Genomic DNA, 24,810 nt, shown 5'->3' with positions numbered 1-24,810 from the left:
ACTGGCCCTGCAGGTACAGGTTGACCTGTTGGTGGCATTAGACCCTCTCTTCAGTTTTTTTTAATATAGAAAAAAGCATTTGAAGGACCAAGGCACTTGCCTTGCACAAAGCTGACTGGAGTTCAATCCCCGTCATCCCATAAGGTCCCCCAGCACTGCCAGGAGTAATTCCTAAGTGCAGATCCAGGACTAACCCAGTAACCCCTGATCATTGGAAGAAGAAGGAGGAGGAAGAGGAGGAGGGTAAGGGAAAAGGAAAAGGGAAGGGGAAGGGGAAGGAGGAGGAGAAGGAGAAGGAGAAGAAGGAGAGGGAGGAGGAGCAGGAGCAGGAGCAGGAACAGCATTTGAATGCCTGTAGCAGTGGGCCCTTTAATTAGGATTTGGGAGAAAGTTTACAAGTGTGTTCCCACTGTGCTTAGCAGAGGGTGCAGCGACAATTTCTCTTTAAAACTTTACAGGAGATGAACAGTGTTGAACATACTTTTTCAGGTTAGAAAGGTTTGGGAAATTCTTAGCAAAAAGTTGGTCCTGTAATAAAAAGGGGAGGTAGAGAGATAAAACCCTTTGCTGTGACTTGTTCAGTCTACATCCTGGTATTTAGGAAAGCAACTATCACTACACGTACTGCTTCCATACAGACTTCTAAACACATATGTAGCAGAAAGGAAAGAACATCATGAAGTACTGAAGACCAGAGAGTGAGGGGAGAGGAAGAGAGAGATACATACTGGCACACATACACACACATACAGAGAGAGAGAGAGACAGAGAGAGAGAGAGAAGTCCCAATCCTTGGCTGAGACGGTGGAGGTCTTGGAATCAGGCCGCTCAGGATCCAACTGACAGAGTAGTGTCTTATTTCACTTCCAGCCAAATCTGAGACAAAAAATAGCCCAAGACATTTTATTTGACCACTCTGTACATCTTGCCTCTCTTTGTCCCCCTCCCAGCCACTTCCATCAGCTGCAGGTTCCTGGTCCCCTGGAATCGCCTATGTGGCTCTCAGGGGGGAAGAACAAGGTGGTTGGCATCCCGGGCTGGTCCTGGACACTCAGCAGAGCGCTGTTCCTTTGAGGGAAAAGGTAGGACAAGCAGCTTCTCCTCCAAAGGCCCAATGAAGAGGAAGGAGACATCCAGGGCCTGTCCTTCGGGATCCGTGGTTAGGTCCAGATGCACAGGGAACTCCTCCACTGGACTCGGGTCCTGTGACTGTTCAGGCCTCTCGTGATCCAGGTCAGGGAGTTTTTGGACTGTTCCTTTTGGACCTCTTTTGGCTTCTGCTTCTTTGTGCCCAGGGTCTTGCACCTTGGGGAGCTTTGCAGCCTTTTCACCTTCAGCAGCAGCATCCTGAAATAAAGAGACTTTCACATGAGGGCCTCCCCATGGAAATTCCAGCCCTACCTGGGAGCTGGCTAAGCTGTGCTGTGCCTTCCCATGGGAAAGTTTTACGGGGAGATCAGTCTGGGGGCTGGGTCTCTGTTAAAGCAGTTAATGTAAAAGGGGGAAATGTCAGGGTGCCAACAACTCTTGGGAACTTGATGGAAGTTATGCACTTAGATCTGAACAAAAGTCCAGAAAGGGGGGTATGGTGCCACCAGCAGGTCAACCTGTACCTGTGGAGTGAGTGCATCATCAGCCTGATGGTGCCTTCAGGCTTCCAGATACCCCCAAATTGTTGCTGGCCTTTGACCAGACTCCAATAACTTGGAGCCAAGTTTGTCAAGAAATTAAATGGCCAAAAGTTAGGTATGTGGGAGATTCACCCACAAACCACCTTTGGTTCATCTATATACTCATTCACTGGCCTTATTTTAGAGCTCTATAAATCTTGAAAGACGCAGTTAGGGTTGGTATTGCAGAGGTAGGTAGGAACCCATGGCTGAGAACTCCAGGCCCACTTGGATCTGGACTGAACTTCCTCCTCCAAGGTCCCCAGTTCTCCAGTAGCTTGGCAGTGACACCCACAAACTGGCCCAAGCACCATGTAATCTCATTAATGGCCAAGACCCAGGGACTATAAACTAAAACTCTCGAAAGAGAGCACCGCAGAATGTCCTGACCCTGAGCCAGGCTGTCTTCATCAGGGTGCCCCAGAGGTCGGCAGGTAAGAGCCCTTCCCACCCAAAGGACCCAACTCTGGCAGCCAAAAACCTCCACAACCCAACCGCCGCCATGCTCAAGGTCACTCCCCATGCGCTTGGGCCAAGCCTCACATATGAGTAAATATATTGCTGAACACATCATAAAACATCCTTACCCATTTTCCATAATTACCACACCACATTGGATGGGGTTCATATAATAAGCAACAAATCATAGAGGGAAATATATGCATATATACATACTTTCAGATATATATATACCAAAGCTCACATCACCCAAACTTTCACAACATGTTAGGAATATCCTATAGAATGTCTTAATGGCTCCTGCCAAAATAGAACAATCTTCACACTGATTCCTATATGAACACATTTTTGGAAGCATGTTCAGCAGTTTTCCATAACAGACAATATGAAATAAATTCTTTCGGTTGTGTTTTGGGACAGGGATTGGGGTTTGGGATGGAAACAACTCGAATTTGGTGGTGGGAAGGTATAATGATGGTGGGATTGTTTTTTTTTTATAAGTGAAACACCATGAGGTACAGTTGTAGACTTACAAATTTTTGTGCTTGGGTTTCAGTTATACGATGATCAAGTACCTATCCCTCCACCAGTGCCCATTCTCCACCCCCACCAATATATATATATATAGTCCAGAGAGGACAGACCTGTTCAGTCCCAGGGAGCTGCCTCCCTGTTCCAGTAGAGCTATGGCAGCCACTATGTGATGGTTTCTGCTCTCCCAGGTCACACTCGACCTCACCATTTAGGGCCTTGAACACGCTTCTGCAGGGATGCTGCCATCCCCAACTACCCAGGAGTTAGCCGAGACTCAGAGAGGCAGGATGTGCCCTTGTCACACAGCTCTTAAGTGGTGCAGCAGGACTGAAACCAGAGTGGCTGATGTCAACCATCCCCCCAGCCTGATTCAGTGGAGTGCTAAATAAATCATCTGCAAAGGGAAGGAATATCCAGAACAACTTCTGTGTATTGGTCAGTGTAAGAGTCTTAGGAACACTAAATTTTTTGCCTGAGAAAACTGAGGAATTCAAATTAACAGGTCTCTATTGTGAAGAATAACTTACTCCATGGGACAACAGCTAACAGAATCATTTAGCTAAACAAATAAAATGACACCAAATAGTTTCTGACATCTACCCTTTGTGTGTGGGATAAGACACATGGAATAAAATGGTAACCAAGAATGTTGGGAAGATGAAAGCAGAGGATGGAATGGTATCAGCAAAACTGGGAATAATTGCCTTGTGGACTGGAGCAGTAGCACAGTGGGTAGGGCGTTTGCCTTGCATGCGGCCGACCCAGGTTCGATTCCCAACATCCCATATGGTTCCCCGAGCGCCACCATAAGTAACTCCTGAGTGCATGAGCCAGGAGTAATCCCTGTGCATCGTCGGGTGTGTCCTCCCCCCAAAAAAGAATAATTGCCTAGTTCTCATAAAGGTAAATGATTAGACTGAACATATATATACCTGTGGTTCAAAGAAGTCACAATTCACTTTAACAGTCTTCTTTCCCAAGGATTCTATCAGGGAGCCTTGGCAAATACCAACAGGCTAAAGAAAGAAAACACAATGGTGTGTATTACAATTATTGAGTCTTACATAGAAATTAATGTTCTTCTCCTTGTATAGACATATGCCAATCAAAACTTTATGTTTCTGCCATATAATAGGCCAGAAGTTCTAATTCCATCCAGATCATTCTTAGGAAATAATGACACGAAATAAACTAAATTGAGTAAGGAGAAACCAGGAAGTGGATTATCAATTTTTGTGGGTAAAAATCTGTTTGTATGTAACTCTTACCTCATCTTACCAATAATACTTAGACTGTATCTGCTCCTAATTGTAGTTAGACAGATTACTCAAATTATACTCTGTTTTGCTCAAAACCATATGAGGAGAAGGTTAAAAATTTCTGAAGATGAAAAATTTTTTATTGCAAATTATTTTTATGGAATAAGAATATTTCACTCTTTCCCCTCTCCTCTTTATCCTCAAGTTACATAAGGTTCAGAATTTTTTTTACAGAGAATACTGGGATGGGTTCTATAGTTTGGCTATAACAACCTGGGTTGGATGTACTGAACTTTTGCAAATTATTGGTTAATTTGGTTTTGGAATAGAAGATTCACAGAGATGGAGCATTTGCATGTACTTATGATCTCTGGAGTTAGGGACCATACTTCCCTTGGTGATTGATATTTCTTATTTTTTACAAGAAAACAGATTGTGATAATGATCCATATTAAAAACACTGGAAACAAAAATGTTGGCAGGTCTGGAACCCATGAGAAAGGAACCCTTTTACATGGTTGTTGTAAATGCAATCCACTCATCTCTATGAAAAACAGTACAGTGAATTCCAATAATATTAAAACAAGTCTATAAGATATAGAAATTTCACTTCCAACTATCTGTTTGAAGAACACAAAATCACAAATTCAACATGTACACACACATACCCACGTTCATTGCAGCAAAATCTACAACAGTCAGGTATAGGAACAACCCTGGTGTCCACTGAGAGATGAGAATCTAAAGAAGATGTGGTAATTGCACACAATAAAGTTCTAGTCATTTCTAAGAAATTAAAAGATGAAATCTGTTCTTTCTGGAACAATGTGGATGGAATCAGAGAATATTATACTAAGTGAAATAAGTCAGGAGTATTATCTCATTTGTATATCAAGAGAGAAGCACTAGAAGTAAATATCCAAAGATAAACACAACCCCATGGATTCAGACTACAGAATTAAGATTTCTAGAGACTGAGTGAAGGGAATAAAAGAGTGGTGAGGTACAATGAACCATGGTAGACTGACATCAATACTGAGAATGTGGGAAAGGGATGGCAAAAATTTTGAAGAGATGTCAAATTATACCCCTAAATATTGTCATAAAATCCAGTGTTAACTCAATAAAATGTTTATGCTCAGTAAAAATAAATGTAGCATACAAAACCCAGAGACAGAATGATTTCATGTATTGATGTCTTCTAAAAGGATCATTCCGTTGTATGACTGAAACCTGATTATGAACAGCTTTGTAACTATCTCAGTGACTCAATTTAAAAGATGAAAATTTGAAATGAAAAATAAATAAAAGTAACTTTTATATAGACAGGTTGGAGATTAGTGGATGGCAGTTTCAAGGTTTTTATCTGATAGGGCAAGATAAATAATTAAATAAAGGTAATAGAGTTTCTTTGGGGACTGAAGAAAATACTGCAAAATCACATAGTAGTGATTGTTTCACAATTTTGTATATGCTAAAAAAATTCACTAAAATATGCAAGTGATGGGCCTGAGCAATAGCATAGTGGCTAATTGTTTTGTTTGCATCTTTCCCAGGCATGATCACCGGCACCACATATGGTCCCCTAGCCCCATCGGGAGTGATCCCAAGGCACAGAGCCAGAAGTAAGCCCTGAGGATGCTGGGTCTGGTCCCCAAACCAAAAGAAATAAAATAAATATGCAAGTGAGGGTGACGTTTGTGGCTGTGAATTATGCTGTAATAAGAGTTTCTATACTAAATAGGTAAACGAGTGAGGGGGGTGTAAGGGGCTCTTGATGCATTTTCTACTGTTGTGGTACAACACACATGCTAGTTGCCATGCTATATCCTTAGTGTGTTTCACTGGTGGCAAGGCAGCCTGCCCTGTGTTGAATACACTGAAGGTCTATTTGACTTTGGTCTCCTCAGGAGTGAGGCAGGGAACGGAGCACCAGGCTGTATTCTAAACGCAGATGGTTTTGTTCCGATGAAAGCAGAACCATCATAACCCCTGAGGAGATTCATGTCTATTTCATTGCTTCTTGTGACAATTTTTTTTGCAAAGATGTCACATTGCTGATGCAAACTGACCTAAAAATATTATTCATGTGAGCTAGCACAATTTCTACAAAGTAATAAAAGGGTCTCATGCAAAATAACACCTCATGTAAAATTAATGTTCAGAGATATGCTCAGAAATGTAATCAATCTTGTCACATAAATATAATATTTGGAAGACATTCAGAAAGACTCACAGCCGGGTCTGGGGACTGAAGTGCGCAGGTGCTATCCATGGATTTGGTACACGGTTGTGGTGTCTCTTTGATCAAATATTCCACAGAGTAAGCAGGACCACCGGCCCACTGGTATGAGACAACAGTTGAGATACAACAATTAATCTTTTGCATGTGGGAAATGATCCAGTGTTCACAGCATTATATTAACTAAATTACATATTCCCAGAGTCATTTTCAAAACTGGTGTCCTGTTCTCTTTGATACCCACCATGATCAAAAGTTTGTACTGTGATTCTGTTCTTTTGAAAGCAAAAAAAAAAAAAAAAAAAAGGAATAATGTCATTCTTCCCTTTCAAAGCACCAGAATGGGCTCTGAAAATATTCCCATGGTTGGGACCAGATGGGCAGGGTGCTTTTCTTGCATACTACTGAGCTGGGTCTGAATTGCTGCCCAAAATGGTCCACTTGAGTGCCAAGCGAGGAGTAAGCCCTGAGCACTGCAAGGTGTGGTCCCCAAACAAAACAAGAAAACAACACAGGAAATCCTTTTCATGGTTGAGTTAATTTTTTTTCTCAAGCACGTTATTATTAGATTAGACTTCCCTTAGAATTGCAAAGATCACCAAAATCTAATGTAAATTAGCCTGCATTTCCCCTAGCACATAACCCAAATATCCCTCTTCTCCAGGACTTAGCATTGAGCAGAAGCTGGTCTGCTAATTGATCGATGGTCCACCAGGAATGAGAATGTATCTGTGAGTAAGTTGCCTAAGTACGATAACCAGGGAGAATATTTTCTTTTTTGTCTTAAGGCTAATGAAGGGAAGTGTAGAAATCTCTGTCTTTGGGGAAAATAAATAAAAATACCCCAAACCAAAACATGGTTGTAACGAGAACCTCATGTTCTGCATGAGGTCTACCAAAGCAAAACATGAAGAAAATACTCGATTTGTTATCCAAGAGCTTAATAACCCTCAGCTTAGGGTCAATGGTAGCAGTTCAGTGAGACATTGTTGGTATAATTGAGGTATTTTCATCTTACCCAATTGGAAGCCCTTGTGATTTCAACGAGAGAGTACTGCTTTGAGGTGCTCTCTTTGTTGTATTTTGCAAGAGACTCAGTAGCAACATTCAAAATCTTGTCATTTGAACCATCAAGGTAGATGGAGCCGGGGCAGTCAGGACATGTCCTCTGGATTGATCTTCGAGAAACTGTTGATATCAAGAAAATGGCTGCAACTTTGAATTCTTAATGATTTCTAATATTCTACAAATCATGTAAAAATAACCAACATAGAGGATGAATAAAAGTATAAAATTGTCACTTTAGGAAAGAAGTAAAATGTCATTTCCTGGAAAGAAGGAAAAAGAAGGAAAAGTCATTTTGCAAAGAAGGGAAAATTGTTTTCTGAAGAAAAAGTTAACTGTCAGCAAAGCCTTCTCTGATAAGAGCATGTATACATTCAAAATCTAAAAACAAAAAGAAGTATTTTCATTCAGACAATTACTCTATAAATTATACTCAAATCCATGTTGTGTGACATTTTAACAGAAACACTTCCTTCCCCAAATTGCTCAGTATATTTTATCATTACTGCTCCTCTAAGGCAGATTGAGTATCTTTAAAAGTTGAGATCTTGCACTTGCCTTATTTAACTTTCAGTCCCTAACATCTAACATACTGTTCCAAAACTTAGTGACTTATTCATTCATCTAGATGAATGAATGTGTGAATTATTTAATGAGAATGGAAATACAAGCTGTTTGGTAAAAAGTCATCTTTACCAGAGGCTGATGAAATACATCAATATCCTGAGCGTATGCTCTGTTTGCAGGAGATCTGAGTTAGATCCCTTGGCACTACATATAGTCCTTTAAGTACCACTAGGAGCAACTTCCACAGAGCCAGGAGCATCCCATGGGGCACTACCCTGTGACTTTCAAAATAAAAGAAGATAGAAAGAAGTGAAAATACAAAAAGACAAAAAAAAAACATTGGTCAAATCACTGTGACTGGAGAAAATAATTATACTTCCTACATAGTTGTTACTTCTGATAGTAATGAGGCATGGCATGGGAAGCCCCATGTGAACGCCTGTTATAAAACTTGTCTGGGACTTGATTTTGCAAAGTAAACACATTGTTTTGCTCAACTGTAGGCTCACTGAATATATGCTGGAGAATTCCACATCTGTGACAACTGGCACAATTCTTAGAGGCTGCTTCCTGACCTCCCGTATCTCTGGTACCTATGACAAGAGATTTGAGAGGTCTAGATATTTATATTTATATTTCTAAATATCTAGACTCATTGATGTCTATATATTTGGGGTGGGGGTATGTCTTTGATTTATTTAGGCAAGTCTTGTGTGACAGGAGGTAGCCTAAATGGCTAATAAAACCTTTTCTCTGTTCTCCTGTTCCTCAAAGGAAAAGCACTATTATCACTTGGTGCTTATTAGGACTGCAGAAGCCACACCCCACCCCCAATCTATGAATGAGAATCTGCCCTTGAACAAGATCTACCTAGGGATTCACACGCACATAATAATTTGACAGGCAGCCAAATCCTGCTTGCCCAAGCCAGCCACGCTGCCATCTCACCCAGTGTGAAAGCATCTTGATAATTCAAATGTCATTAGTTTCAGACTCATTGTAATTCACTTATTTATTAAAGTTCTAACTAACACATTGGACTTATTACACATAACTAACTATAAGAGAGATATTGAAGGGAAGATGAAGAGAGAAAACATTTACATAAATTATTATGTAAATCGAATACTCTTGGTAGCTTGCTGGGCTCTCCGAGAGGGGCGGAGGAATTGAACTCGGGTCGGCCATGTTGGCTGCGTGCAAGGCAGACGCCCTACCCGCTGTGCTATCGCTCCTGCCAGACACAGTAACAACAAAGTCTCCAATGGAGACGTTACTGGGCCCGCTCGAGCAAATCGATGATCAACGGGAGGGCCTTTACTTTACTTTTTACTTTTATTATGTAAATATATGCATACTTGCAGAGCCTCTAAATCAAGATGTATGTGCTCCATGAAGGCTTAGGCTAAAGTGTTGTAGGAATGTAGAACAGTAAAGCCATGTTCTTTTCTTGAATGCAGAAAATTATGGAAGTAACTGCATTGGCAATAGCTCCGAAAGATACACATAAATTTCAAGGACAAAGTGATTAGGGAGAACATCGGCTTCACAGGGAGAGGCACAAAAAGACATGGAAATTGGAAAGTGTAACATCTGTCAACTGAGGCATCCAGATAACTGAAACGCAGGGGCCACAAGGAGAGAAATAGTGCAGAGATGGCAAGACAGCTACTCCGGGGCACTGTTGCACAGCCCTGACATTTAGCTCAGGTGAAAAATTTTTAGATCCAGTACATGTGACAGCTAATCCTTAGAAAGATTATGTGTGAAAAGAGAAACAGTGAAAACATTGAATGTTTTAGGAATCTGCTCTTGCAGCAGTGGAACTCAGGATGGGAAGCTCCTCCACCTCATGGATAGTGCTGTTTCAGTGCTTTCTCCACACCTTTTACTAAAAAAAAATCAGAGAGCTTTTTTTACCTGGACGAAGAGTACAATTATAAGCCACTGTATAGAGAACTCTTCTTGGTCTGTTCATGTAAAATAATGCTTTGCATTGGCCATAAACCTAGAAGAAACAAAAACATTGTAAGACAGATTAGAAAAACCTCTACCTTTTTAAATCCTTCCAAGTAAAATTGGCCCTTTTTTTGGATAAATTCTTTATGTATCTTTAGTTTTTTTCATTTAAAAGTTTTTATTTAAAAAGCAGTTTTTATTGAGATAACATTGATTAACAGAAACATAAATGTTTATAATTTTTTTGTTATAATGTTACCTCACCACGTCCACAAGGAAAGTTCTAGTATCCTTCCACCACAGTGCATTGGTCCTTTGTGAATTAATTTACCAATCATTTCTTTACTTGGTTTTGGGACCATATTTGGTGGAACCAGGAGTTACGCCCAGGTGAGTGCTTGAGAGCCATATGGGGCCAGGCCTCCATCATGCAAAGCAACAAGTGTCATAGTGCAAACAGGCGACTTGCTTTCAAAACTAATAGGTTCAGTTTGAGCAATTTAATTATACAAATAAAATTGATATGTGCACCAACTATTTCCCTTATTAACACAATCCTGAACCTATAAATTTTCATTAACTGATATAAAGCTAAGAATAATTGCAAATGAAAGGAAAAATAATTTTTTTCAGTTCACTTGTAGTCATCAAGAGGCTAAATTCAGTTCTTCTGGGCGGAAGGAGGGGGCGTTGGGAGGTGTTTCCCTAGAGATGCTCAGGAAGGCCTAAGGGTCCCTCCTGACAATACCCAGACAAATGGACAACAAGAGGGTGAATGTGAGGCCCAGAGGATGGGATGCTGCTTAGGTCATTCCTTGCTGGAGATTGCCTTGGACTCGCTAGAGATGCTTGAGGACAGCCAGGGCCCCACCCAGCTGTGCCTGGGAGCTTCAGAGCTGCAACCAGAGGCAACTTAGGGACCCCAAGTCCGGGGATCAAACTGTGGTCTGCCCAAGCTGTGTGTTGTAATCCCTGTATGGTCTCTCTGACCTCAGTGTTCAAAAATTTGTTTATTTAAAATTGTTTTTAGTGGCCAGGGAGATAGTACAATGGGTAAGACTTGCATGAGGCCCAGAGGTCAATCCTGGGCCCCAAACATGATGGTCCCCCAAGCATTGCCAGGTATGATTCCTGAGTGCTCTGAGTGCAGAGCCAGTAGTAAAACTAAAGCATCACGGGGTGTGGCCCAAAATAAAAAAATACCAAAAATTAATTTTGATTTCTTTTATTTTGGCATTGGGGTGACACCTGGCAGTGTCCCAGTTCTATGCGCAGGAGGTCATTGCAACTCGGGTTGGTATGGTACCGGGTGCACAGCAAGGGCCTCCAGCATGCAATATAAATACTCAAACCTTTGAACTGTGCCTCCAGGTCAAGGGACAAAATCTGAAGCCCTGGAGATTCTCTGACTTACCTGGAAGCTTCAGCCTGAGCCCGTTTGGTCCACAATTCTAAACCACATATCTGTACTCATTAAAACAAAATCAAGGAAAGAAAATCAAAGAAATAAGTTCTCCCTTATGCCTTCTACCATCATCCTTAAACACACACAGGGAGTGCTTCATCTCAGGGTTGTTATCTTGGGCTTAGACTCTGGCCTAGAACCTCAGCATGGGTTCTGGTGGTAGAAAGAAAAATTGAGGATGACTTTCCAGTGCTGTGCCAGAAACCTCTTCAATTAGTTCAGCTCAGCATCATCCATAGGCTTGGAATTACTACATGGTGGCCAAGAGCAGGAGCTTTCAATGATGCTATTTTGCTGATGCCCCACCTGAGCAATTTGCATTCTGCAGATGAGGCACCAGTCTCTCCCCTGGAAGTTCCCAGACACAGGCACTTACTGTCGCATAAAAGGGCCAGCCCTCACAGTCCTTCCATGACTTTCGGCTGAGCACATGACTGCTGGTCTCTAACACGTCCAGAGTGAGATAGAACAGAGAGCCCCCGGGTTCGTCATCCTGTGGGCATGGTGAAGAATTAGAGCACATTCCCCATGAAGCACAAACCCCAAATGAGGAGTCCCCAAAGTTTCTGTTCAAATGACAAGGTCAGGTCCAGGAAGTTTGTGAAACTTCCTCTGAGCTCTGGAACACCAGACAAGTGTCAAGTTGGATAAATAAATACCAGCACTTGTCCCCAAGAACTGTCCCCAAGAGATTTTTGCAGAGGGGAGCAGAAACTTCTGTGTGTCTCTCTGATTGGGGAGCAGGTGCCCACACAAGTCACAGGGTTCTCCACACTCGCATATTCTGGCCCCCAAACCTGTGCAGCACCTGCCCAGAGAGGGGCCTCCACTCACCTGTCTCTGTTCACGGACATCATTCACACGGTTGAGGCTGAGGATGTAGCCATCCTTTCGGTCCTTGTTGATGTCCTCCAGGGCAAAGCCAGCAAAGGACAGCACATCCGAGTCATTGCAGCCACGAGAAAGAAAAGGGAAGAGGTTTTTGGTGGTCTGCTGAGCTGGGAAGGCAGCGCTGTAGCTTGTGGCCAGGGCGCAGAGCGCCAAGGGGAGCAGTAGACCCATCCTGCAGGGAGCTCGGGCTGGGACAGTGTGTGGAGTTGCAGGAAGCGGTCTTTTATAAGGCTCTGATTGACCTTCCTGAACAGTTTTGTAATTTCCGCTGAACTAGTGACCAGGATCTGAAACGTCATGTTCTCTTCTATCTCCTTGTAATCCCAATGTCGATTTCCCTGAGTCAGACCTGGGGATAGGGTTTGCCAATTTTCCTAACCTTAGACCCCATGTGCACTCGATAAATACATCCATGTAAACATATTTCTTTCCTAATATTTTCCCAGAAAATCAATATATACACATTGATCAAGGCCATTGGGAGGTCATGATTATATTCTGATTTGTGTTCAGGGCATATTTTGTGTTAGAATATATGGGTTTGTATTCTCTCTCTCTCTCTCTTTCTCTCTCTCTCTCTCTCTCTCTCTCTCTCTCTCTCTTTAAAATGTTAACATTTAAAAAGTTTTTACACAGGGGTAGGGTGCCGCCAGTAGGTCAGTCTGTACCTGTGAGGCGAGTGCATCAGCAGCCTGATGGCACCTTCAGACTTCCAGATACCCCAAAATTGCTCCTATACCTTTGGCCAGACCCCAAAAACTTGGAGCAAAGTTTACCAAGAAAGTAAACGGCCAAAAGTTAGGTATGTGGGAAACACACCCACATACCACCTCTGACTCAGCTATATAAATGGAGGCATGGCCTCTCTGGTTCCTGATTGAACTGCTTAATGACCATGATCCCAGAGACTCAGAAACAAATCTCGACACCGAGCGACTTTTGGCAGAATTGAGTCCTGTCCCTGCAGTAGGTTACGGGTGCTGGGCCAACCCAGATGGGAATAGGTTTTGTGGCTTGGCCTGTTCCCAGAGGCCACTGGACAGTCAGGTTTGGGCCCACAGTGATGAGACACGCAGGGCCTCATGGGATGGGGGTGGAGCCGGTCCTGTCCTCCCCACCCCAATGAGACCCCAAGTTATCGCCTACGAATAGCCTCTCTGACTCCTGATCAAGCTGCTTAACAGCTTTGATCCCACAGACTCAGAAACAAATCTCGAAACCCAGTGGCTTTTGGCATAAATGCGTCCGAATCTCACAGTAGGTTACTGTTGCCGGGCCACCCTAGGGGGGAAAGGGTGCTGTCCCTTTGCCTGCTCCCTCTTGGTGGCTTGTTGGCTGCCATCCTCCAGAGGTCATTGGACAGTTAGGCTTTGGCCCGCAGTGACGAAAATTCTTAGGCCTCACGGGATGATAGAGGAGCTGGTCTTGTCCTCTTCATCCCAACAAGACCCCAAGTCATAGCCCACGATCGGCCTCTCTGGCTCCTGATCAAGCTGCTTAACGGCCATGATCCCAGAGACTCAGAAACAAATCTCAAAACCGAGAGGCTTTTGAAAGAAATGCGTCTGGACCACTCAGTAGGTTACTGATGCTGTGCCACTCCAGGGGGAAAGGGTGTTGCCTCTCCACCTGCTTCCCCCTGGCGTCTTGGTGGCTGTCATCTTCCAGAGGCCATTGGACAGTCAGTTTGGGCCCGCAGTGACTAGACATTTTGGGCCTCATGGGATGGGGGTGGAGCCGGTCCTGTCCTCTCCACCCCAACGAGACCCCAAGTCATTGCCCATGAATAGCCTTCCTGGCTCCTGATCAAGCTGCGTAACGGCCATGATCCCAGAGACTCAGGAGCAAATCTTGGAACCCAGCAGGTTTTGGCAGAAATCCCTCCAGATTTAAGTGTTAAAATGTTGGAATTTCAAAATCGCCTGGCCACTACTGTAGCCACGCGACATCATGTTATTCATAACCAGCAATCGAAAACAAATTTTCTACTGTTGCCTTTTCAGCAGATCTGAGTGTTGGGGTAAAATGTCAAATAATAATGGTGGGTCTGGTGTCAAAATATTGAATGTGATCAAAGTAGAGAGAGAATACTGTGGAACTCATCTACCCCACAGGTAGGGGGGAGGGTGTGGGATGGGGGTATACTAGGGTTTTTGGTGGTAGAGAATGGGCACTGGTGAAGGTACGGGTGTTTCATTGTATGACCGAGACTTAGACTTGAAAGCTTTGTAACTGCTCTCTCGGTGATTCAAGAAATAAAATTATGTGTCACTTGTCACTCTCCTCCTGTTGTTCATCGATTTTCTCAAGTGGGCCCAGTAACATCTCCATCATGAGACTTTGTTGTTACTGTGTTTGGTATATCGAATACATCACGGGGAGCTTGCCAGGTTTTGCCGTGCGGGTGAGATACTCTCGGTAGCTTGCCGGGCTCTCTGAGAGGGGCGGAGGAATCGAACTTGGGTCAGCCATGTTGGCTGCTTGCAAGGCAAATGCCCTATTCACTGTGCTATCGCTCCAACCCAAATAAAATTATAAAAAAATGAAAAAAAGTAAGGTGGAGTTCATGCACAATTAGAAGGTGTTAGGAAGGATTCCTGTTTCTCTAATATTTTGGAAAAACTTAAGAAGTAAAGGCAGTACATCTTCACTGAAAGTTTGATAGAACTCACCAGTGAATCCCAGGACTTTTGTTCTCATTCTTAATTACTGTTTTGATTTCACTGCTTGCAATAGGTCTGTTCAGGCTCTCTACGTCCTCTTGTTTTAGTTTCAGAGTTGTACCAAACAGTTGATTTGATGGGAAAGGTGAAGAGTCAAAGTTGGAATAAGTGCTAGTTCAATTACTGCAGGGAATCCAGGTGATGTACAAAGATAGAATCTATGCATGTTACCACAAAATGCAAGAGGTCAGGACTGAAGAAAAAAAAAAAACTTTTTGAGATGACAGCAGAAGCCCTGAAGTCACAGTGAACTACCTGAGGGAAAAAGTAAGCAACGAGTTTTAGTATCAAACCACCTGGAATTTAGAGATTGCTGTCAACATTAAAACATTAATTATACGTTACAAAAGCTTCACTGTCACTGTCACTATCCTCTCGTTGTTCATCGATATGCTTGAACTGGCCCAGTAACATTGTGAGACTTGTTACTGTGTTTGGCATATCGAATACGTCACGGGTAACTTGCCAGGCTTTGCTATGTGGGCGAGATACTCTTGGTAGCTTGCTAGGCTCTCCGAGAGGGGCGGAGGAATCGAACTTGGATCAGCCACGTTGGCTGCGTGCAAGGCATATGCCCTACCCACTGTGCTATCGCTCCATGAACCAAGTCCTTAATGAAATATCAATCTCTTTATTATAGAAGTTGATTATAATAATCAACTTATTCTTGCAGCATAAGAACCAAAATTACAAGTCTTAATTTGTGTATAAACACAGAGCAAAAATCAAAGTTATGAGTTGGCATTTGCTTTATTCAGTTAGTTTTATTTCAAAAAATTTTATGTTGACACTCCCACAATAAACTCCTTGAGGATACCAAGTGAAGAAATAAACACATGGGATTGTTGTGGGAAGTGTCCAATGAAGTGAGGTTTATACATATTAGAAATTGGTCATTCCTTGAACCCACTCCTGCTGAGCACATAGTAATAAGCATGAGCTTTGGGCCTGACCATACTCTTTAATTACAGATAGACTCGATCACTTGATCACTTGACATCCCATTACTCCTCGATTTGCTCGAGCAGGCACCAGTAAGTAACGTCTCCATTCGTTCCTGTCGCTTGCTAGTGTAGCCCAGTGGCATCTTCTCGTTCTAGGAACATACGAATCATGAATCAAGACCATCCTGTTATTCGTCGTCGATTGCCTCGAGCAGGCCCCAGTAACGTCTCCTTCATCCTAGCCCTGAGATTTTTAAGAAAGTGCTATATTCAAGGCTCTTTAGGAGAATGAGACCCATCATTGTTACTGGTATTCGGCATATTGGGTACGCCACGGGGAGTTTGCCAGACTATGCCATGTGGGCAGGTTACATTCGGTAGCCTGCCAGTTTGTCCAAAGTAGGAATGAGATAATAAGATGTCATAATAATATGTCACGCGGCCCATGTATTTATTTCTTCACTTGGTATCCTCAAGGAGTTTATTGTGGGGGTGTCAACATAAAATCATTCAGGATCTTGATGATGAAGACTGACCATCTCATAGGTGGGCGGCCACGTGATCTTTTGATGTCCTGTGGAATCCAGTCTTAATGGCTCTAGTCCAGCGGTCATCTCCAAATCTCATTACATGTCCAGCACATCTGATTTTCGATGCCTTGGCAAACGAGACAGTGTCCCTCATTCTTGACCATCGACAGAGGTCGGAATTCCGAATTCTTTCTCTCATTTGAGTGAAGCATGATACTCCAAGCATAGCTCTTTCGGAGACCCAAATATCATTCTAATCCTGTTTTCGTAGGGCCCAGGTCTCTGTGGCATATGTTAATGCAGGAAGAACAGTGAAATCAAAGAGATGTGCTGGAGCTGAAGGTTCTTCGTCCTCTTAGCTATTTCTTCGACGCTATTGAAGACGTTCCAAGCCCCTCTCTTCCTCCTGCACAACTCAGGTGCCAGGTCATTCATCATGTTTACTTCTCGACCTAGGTACACATAACTGTTGCATTCAGAGATGTTCATTCTGTTGAGAGCGAATGGAATGTCAGGAACGAAACTGTTTCTCATAAACATTTTCTTCGTGAGGTTCAGCTGTAGTCTGACCTTTCCACACTCATGGTCGAAGTTGGTCAGCATTTGTGCCGCTAGACTAATGTTTGGTGTTATTAGAACAATGTCATCAGCAAAGCGGAGGTGCTGTAGTTGCTGACCATCTATCTTCACTCCCATTCCTTCCCATTCCAGTCGTCACATGACATTCTCGATGGTGGCACTGAAGAGTTTTGGTGAAATGGTATCACCCTGCCGAACCCCTCTCTTGATATCAGTGATCACTTCCCTGTAGAATGGTGAGATCCTTGTAGCAAATCCACAATACATATCATGGAGGAGTTGTACAATACATCCTGATATATTGAGTTTGAATGCCCTGATTATGTTACTGGGCCCGCTCGAGCAAATTGATGAACAATGGGAGGACAGTGACAGTACAGTGCTATATTTTAGTAATTATTAATAACCTAATTATCCTCATACCTGAATAAAGTTTATCTAACACATGCTTTTAAAACATTGTTCAGAGCCCCACCTCTAAGCAACAAAGCTGAACGTCTCCGGGAACTCTCTCCTCATTCCAACCAGGTACAGCCCGCCCCCAAGCCTGGGACTCTCTCTGGGCATGCGCAGCTAGCTCGATCTCATAGAACAGCTGTTTTTTTCCCCAGATCTGAGCGGGACGGGAACTGAGCCCCACCTCTCATCAACAAAGCTGAACATCTCCGGGAACTCTCTCCTCATTCCAGTCAGGTACAGCCCGCCCCCAAGGCCTGGGACTCTCTCTGGGCATGCACAGCTAGCTCGATCTCATAGAACAGCCGTTTTTTTCCCCTTATCTGTGCTGGACCAGCGCAGGGACTCTTTCCGGAGCCGCGGCCGCTAACGTGGCAGCGAAATATTCTCCCACTACATATGCCCTAGGAACCATAAGCTACCTTCTTAGATGGAATCTTCTCTATTTTAGCTCAGCCACTAGAAACACAGTAGCCAATAACTCAAGCCTATCTCAACTCACACTGCATATCAAGCAGAATAGTAACAGTGAACGTGAAGGACTAAACCACACTTGTCATAGTGGTAAAACAATGCAAAAGCCCACCAAACTTTCTTATTGAAGAGGCTAGCCCAGAAGACATCAACAGTACTGTAATGTTAGACAACCTCTCTGACAAGGAATTCAGAAGGGAGCTACTTAGGATGCTTAGGGAACTAAAAGAAAGAATGGAAAGCAATGCCAATAAAAAACAAGAGGATTTGAAGGCAGAAATGAGGAAAATGCAATCGGAAATGTCAGACCTGAAAAACTGGTAGGCAAATTGAAAAACTCAGTGGAAGGCCTCAGCAGCAGAGTAACAGCTGCTGAGAACAGAATCAGTGAGCTCGAAGATGAAGTTCAGAGACTCTCCAGGAAAGAGCAGAAAATGGAAAAGAGACTCACTATTCGGGAACAGATGGCAAGAGAAGATCATGACGAAGCCAAGAGGGGTAACATAAGAATTACTGGAGTCCCAATACAGCCGGAAGAGAAGGACCACATGGAGGGCAGGACCCACAGCTCCCAGAGAAAAGAAAAAAATAGGTTCCAAAAAGAGCCGAGACCATCGGAAAGTCCCAGATGGGGTAGGTACCGCATTCCGCCTCCCCCAGATGGAACCCCAGTGACCAGAAGCCTCTACAAGCACAGCTCGAGTATGCAGGAACTAGGACTTTTTCTCAAATCTGCCGGGACTACAGTTCCCAGGTAACCTCTGATTCTGGAAGTCACGCCCACAGCCCGCCCCCCAGAGCCATCTTTACAGCATACAGCCGGAAGAGAAGGGCCACATGGAGGGCGGGACCCACAGCTCCCGGAGAAAAAGAAAAAAACAGGTTCCAAAAAGAGCCGAGATCATCGGGAAGTCCCAGAGGGGGTAGGTACTGCATCCCGCCTCCCCCAGATGGAACCCCGGTGACCAGAAGCCTCTACAAGCACAGCTCGAGTATGCGGGAACTAGGACTTTTCCTCCATCTCTCTATATACACATCTCTATAGACATATCTCTATATACAAAGTGATCAATGGGAAGTAATCCACCCAACGTTTCTCCCTGAAAATCAGAGTTAAGTTTGGAGCACGGCCACAGCCCCAGAAACACAAGGACTTAATGCAGAACCCAGCTGCTTGGAGCAGAAAAGTGAACGGACTATGCATTAATCCAGGTCATCATGTCTACCCGGAGGGGAAAGGGTGTTGCCCCATTCTCCCTCTCTTCTCTGGAAAGAAGGATGGCAGCCATATGGGAGCCTTGTGGACAGCAGGTATGAGCCTGGGGTGTGGGGGCGACTAAAACCTCATGGGAAGGGGGGCGTTCCGGTCCGTCCTTCACGCCCTACCGAGGTCACCAGTTGCCCCCCACGAGCGGCTCTCCAGCACGACCACAGCCCCAGAAGCACAAGGACTTAATGCAGAACCCAGCAGCTTGGAGCAGAAAAGTGAAAGGACTATGCGTTAATCCAGGCCATCATGTCTGGCCGGAGGGGAAAGGGTGTTGCTCCCTTCCGCCCTCCTCCCTCTGGAAAGAAAGATGGCGGCCACACGGGAGCCTTGTGGACAGCAGGTATGAGCCGGGGGTGTGGGGGCGACTAAAACCTCATGGGAAGGGGGGCGTTCCGGTCCATCCTTCATGCCCTACTGAGGTCACCAGTTGCCCCCCACTAGCGGCTCTCCAGCACAGCCACGACCACCAGAAGCACAAGGACTTAATGCAGAACCCGGCAGCTTGGAGCAGAAAAGTGAACGGACTACGCGTTAATCCAGGCCATCAAGTCTGCCAGAGGGGAAAGGGTGTTGCCCCATTCACCCTCTCCTCTCTGGAAAGAAAAATGGTGGCCGCAAGTGGAGCCTTGTGGACAGCAGGTATGAGCCGGGGGTGTGGGGGCGACTAAAACCTCATGGGAAGGGGGTCGTTCGGTCCGCCCTTCACACCCTACCGAGGCCACCAGTTGCCCCCCACGAGCGGCTCTCCAGCACGGCCACGACTCCAGAGCACAGAAACCAATTTCTTAACTATCTGACTTTCAGTAGAAATACTTCCAGGGTCAATAAGTAAAATAGCAGAAATCCAAAAACCAACATTTAATTCTTGAACCCAGCTGTAGAAAGCAAATCACTTCACAATGCTTTTTCAGCATGTCTGACTTGGGGGGGGGTAAACTCTAAATAATAGTGGTGAATCTTTTAATGAAACAATGAATATAATCAAAGCAGATAGAGTGTTAACTAGAATTCATCTGCCTCACAGGAACTGGGAGGGGTGGGGGGTTGGGTCTTATTGGGGTTCTTCATGGTAAAAAATAAGTATTGGTAAAGGGAAATGTGTTTGATATTTGCATGACTGAGACCTATACCTGAAAGCTTTGTAACCTTTCCCACAGTGATTCAATAAATAAATAAATTTTAAAAAAAAAGAATTATTGGAGTCCCAGAGGGACAGGAAGAAAACCTTGATGAAGAATAAACTGTCAAAGACATCATTGCTACAATGTTTCCAGAGCTGAAGAAAACTTGTGACCACATTCAGGAGGCCTGAAGGGTACCAGCTAGAAGAAATCCTAATAAAAATACCCCAAGACACATTCTGATCAAAATGACCAAAACCTTAGACAAAGACAAACTTCTGAAAGCAGCAAGATCGAAGAAGGAAATCTCTTACAAAGGAGCATCCTTAAAATTCACAGCTGATTTTTCTGATGAAACCCTCATGGCCCGAAAACAGTGGTGGGACATAGTGAAAAAACTCAATGAAATAAATGCCTCTCCAAAAGTACTTTACCCAGCGAGACTCTCATTCATAATAGAAGGAAAAACACACAGTTTCACAGACAAACAACAGCTCAGGAACTTCATAGACTCAAAACCATGGTTACAAGAACAACTAAATGGGCTACTTTAAGGCAAGAAAGGCTCCTCAAATACACCAAATTTCAACAGAACAATGAGACAAAATCCCATAACAATAATCTCTCTCAATGTCATTGGGCTAAATACACCAATTAAAAGACATAGAGTGGCAGGATGGATTAGAAAATTGAACCCAACATTCTGCTGCCTGCAAGAAACACATCTCAATAGTCAAAGCAAACACAGACTCAGAGTCAAAGGCTGGAAAACAATCCTACAGGCAAATATCTCCCATAAAAAAGCTGGGGTAGCCATCCTAATATCAGACCACATCGATTTCGGAGTGAAGAAGGTCATAAGAGACAGTGAAGGCCATTTCCTATTGATCAAAGGATCTGTACAACAGGAAGAACTTACAATAATAAATGTATATGCACCTAATGAGAAACCAGCAAAGTACTTAAAACAACTACTCATAAATTTGGAAAAAGACATCAATAGCAACACAATACTAGTGGAAGACTTCAACACCGCTTTGTCACCTCTTGATAGATCAACCAGACTCAAACTTATCAAGTACATACTTCATCTGAGGGAAACAATGGAAGAAAGGGACTTAGTCGATATATACAGGACACTTCATCCTCAAAAAGCTGAATACACATTCTTCTCAAGCGTACATGGAACATTCTCCAAGATAGATCACATGCTGAGCCACAAAACATGCCTCCATAAAATTAAGAACATAGAGATTGTATCAACAATCTTCTCAGACCATAATGCACTGAAATTAGAAGTAAATCACACACAAAAACAGAAAACTAAATCAAACACCTGGAAATTAAACAGTGCACTATTGAACAACGAGTGGCTTAGAAAGGAAATCAAAGAGGAAATCAAAATATTCCTAGAAACAAATGAAAATGAGAACACGAGTTACCAAAACTTATGGGACACAGCAAAAGCTGTGTTAAGAGGAAAGTTTATAGCTCTACAAGCATTCCTCAGGAAGGAGGAGTGAGCACACATAAGTAACCTAACCTCACAGCTTAAGAGCTTGGAGAAGGACCAAAAAAAGGAGCACAACCCGAACAGGAGAAAGGAAATAATAAAACTCAGAGCAGAGATTAACGAGATGGAAACCCAAAAAACAATCCGAAAGATCAATGAAACCTACAGCTGGTTCTTCGAGAAAATTAACAAGATCGATAAGCCTCTAGCAAAACTCACAAAGAAAGGGAGAGAGAAAACCCTAATAAACCGAATCAGAAATGAAAAGGGGGTCATTACAACAGAAACTACAGAAATTCAAAGGATCCTCAGGGAGTACTTTGAGAAGCTTTATGCCACGGAACATCAAAACCTCGAGGAAATGGATAAATTCCTAGACTCCTACAGACTCCCAAGGCTGAACCAAGAAGACCTGGAATACCTGAACAGACCTATCACCATCAAGGAAATTGAAATGGTAATAAAAAGTCTCTCCAAGCACAAAAATCCTGTCCCGGATGGATTCACTAGTGAATTCTTCCAAATCTTTAAAGAAGACTTACTCCCAATCCTCTTTAAGCTTTTCCACGAAATTGAAATATCAAAAACACTTCCGAACAGTTTCTATGAAGCAAATATCACACTGATACCAAAAGCAGACAGAGATACCACAAAGAAAGAGAATTACAGGCCGATATCCCTGATGAACACAGATGCAAAGATCCTCAACAAACTACTAGCAAATAGAATCCAACTACTCATCAAAAAGATCATACACCATGACCAAGTAGGAATCATCCCAGGGATGCAAGGATGGTTTAACATTCGGAAATCAATCAACATAATCCATCATATCAACAAAAGAAAAGATAAAAAACATATGGTCATATCAATAGATGCAGAGAAAGCATTTGACAAGATCCAGCACCCCTTTATGATGAAAACCCTAGCCAAAATGGGTATAGAGGGGACTTTCCTCAACATAGTTAAAGCCATCTACCACAAGCCTACAGAAAGCATCATCCTCAATGGGGAAAAACTGAGAGCCTTCCCTCTAAAATCAGGGACGAGACAAGGATGCCCACTCTCTCCACTGCTGTTCAATATAGTACTGGAATTACTTGCAATAGCGATTAGGCAAGAAAAAGATATTAAGGGCATTCAGGTAGGAAAGGAAGAAATCAAGCTCTCACTATTCGCAGCTGATATGATACTATACTTAGAGAACCCAATAACCTCCACCAAAAACCTCCTAGAAACAATAGACTTGTATAGTAAAGTTGCAGGCTATAAAATCAATACCCAAAAGTCCATGGCTTTCCTATACGCAAACAGTGAGAGAGAAGAAAGCTACATGAAAAAAACAATCCCGTTCACAATTGTTCCCCAGAAAATCAAGTACCTAGGAATCAGCTTAACTAAGGAAGTAAAGGACCTGTACAAAGAAAACTACAAAACTCTACTTCAGGAAATAAAAGAGGACATGAGGAAATGGAAAGATATCCCCTGCTCATGGGTCAGGAGACTTAACATTGTCAAAATGGCAATACTACTGAAAGCATTGTATAAATTCAATGCAATCCCTATAAGGATACCCACGACATTCTTCAAAGAAATGGAGCAAACACTCCTGAAATTTATATGGAACAATAAGTCCCCACGAATAGCTAAAGCAATTCTTGGGAAAAAGAAAATGGGATGAATCAACCTCCCTAACTTCAAACTGTACTACAAAGCAGTAATAATTAAAACAGCATGGTACTGAAGCAAAGGCAGAACTTCAGACCAATGGAACAGGGTTGAATACACTGACATATCCCCTCAATCATATGATCATCTAATCTTTGATAAAGGTGCAAGTAATGTGAAGTGGAGTAAGGAAAGACTCTTTAACAAATTGTGCTGGCATCACTGGACAGCTACGTGCAAAAAAATGGGCTCAGAACTCTGCCTAACACCATGTACAAAAGTAAGATCAAAATGGATTAAAGACCTCAACATCAGACCAGAAACCATAAGGTACATTGAAGACAAAGTTGGCAAAACCCTCCATGACATTGAAGTTAATGGTATCTTCAAAGATACCATGCCACTGGCTGAGCAAGTGTAAACAGAGATAGATAAATGGGACTATCTTAAACTAAGAAGCTTCTGCACCTCCAAAGAATCAGTGACCAAAATACAAAGACAGTCTACAGAATGGGAAAGGATATTCGCGGAATACACATCTGACAAGGGGTTGATATCAAGGATATACAAAATACTGGTTGAACTCCACAAGAAGAAAACATCCAACCCCATAAAAAAGGGGGCAATGAAAATGAATAGAAACTTTCTCAAAGAAGAAATCCAAATGGCAAAAAAGCACATGAGAAAATGCTCTACAACATTAATCATCAGGGAGATGCAGATCACAACCACACTGAGATACCATCTCACACCTCAGAAACTAGCCCACATCCAAAAGAACAAAAGCAACTGGTGCTAGAGTGGATGTGGCGAGAAAGAGACACTCCTTCACTGTTGGTGGGAATGTCGACTGGTTCAGCCCTTCTGGAAAACAGTATGGACGATTCTCAAAAAATTGGAAATTGAACTCCCATTTGACCTAGCAATACCACTCCTGGGAATATATCCCAGAGAGGCAAAAAAGTATAGTCGAAGTGACGTCTGCACTTGTTTGTTCATTACAGCACTCTTTACAATAGCCAGAATCTGGAAAAAACCTGAGTGCCTGAGAACAGATGACTGGTTAAGGAAACTTTGGTACATCTACACAATGGAGTACTATGTAGCTGTTAGAAAAGATGAAGTCATGAAATTTATATACAAGTGGTACAACATGGAAAGTATCATGCTAAGCGAAATGAGTCAGAAAGAGAGGGATAGACATAGAAAGATTGCATTCATCTGGGGAATATAAAGTAACAAAATATGAGATTAATACTCAAGAATAGCTGAGATCAGCACCAGGAGGATTACTCCATAGCTTAGAGGCCAGCCGGGCATTCTAGGGGAAAGGGCAGCTCAAATAGAGAAGGGAGCACCAAATAAAGGGTGTTTGGATGATCCTCCCAGGAGGGGAGATGCATGTCGAAAGTAGACTGTGG

General features: G+C 43.0%; 1 protein-coding gene across 1 annotated transcript; it reads right to left on the bottom strand.

The window, feature by feature from the left end:
- Positions 1-875: 875 nt before the first annotated feature.
- LOC130030049 (fetuin-B-like) lies at positions 876-12,323 on the bottom strand. The gene is made up of 7 exons (XM_056121156.1): positions 12,055-12,323; positions 11,597-11,713; positions 9,717-9,804; positions 7,183-7,352; positions 6,159-6,266; positions 3,596-3,679; positions 876-1,347 (listed from the first exon to the last, which is right to left on the bottom strand). The coding sequence occupies exons 1-7, from the start codon at positions 12,280-12,282 to the stop codon at positions 1,003-1,005; spliced, it is 1,140 nt and encodes a 379-aa protein (XP_055977131.1). The 5' UTR covers positions 12,283-12,323; the 3' UTR covers positions 876-1,002.
- Between the last annotated feature and the right edge of the window lie 12,487 nt (positions 12,324-24,810).

The sequence above is a fragment of the Sorex fumeus genome, unplaced genomic scaffold (genome assembly GCF_029834395.1).
Source record: "Sorex fumeus unplaced genomic scaffold, SorFum_2.1 ptg000044l, whole genome shotgun sequence".
Lineage (NCBI taxonomy): Eukaryota > Metazoa > Chordata > Mammalia > Eulipotyphla > Soricidae > Sorex > Sorex fumeus.
This window is presented reverse-complemented; position numbering and strand designations above follow the sequence as displayed.

Bases quoted from the DNA above. Each gene is read 5' to 3' on its own strand.
- LOC130030049 (XM_056121156.1), bottom strand. From the start codon at position 12,282: ATGGGTCTACTGCTCCCCTTGGCGCTCTGCGCCCTGGCCACAAGCTAC. The intron at 11,714-12,054 runs GTGAGTGGAGGC...CCATGCCCACAG, and splicing joins ATGTCCGTGAACAGAGACAG to GATGACGAACCCGGGGGCTC. The intron at 9,805-11,596 runs GTAAGTGCCTGT...TGTTTCTTCTAG, and splicing joins GCTGGCCCTTTTATGCGACA to GTTTATGGCCAATGCAAAGC.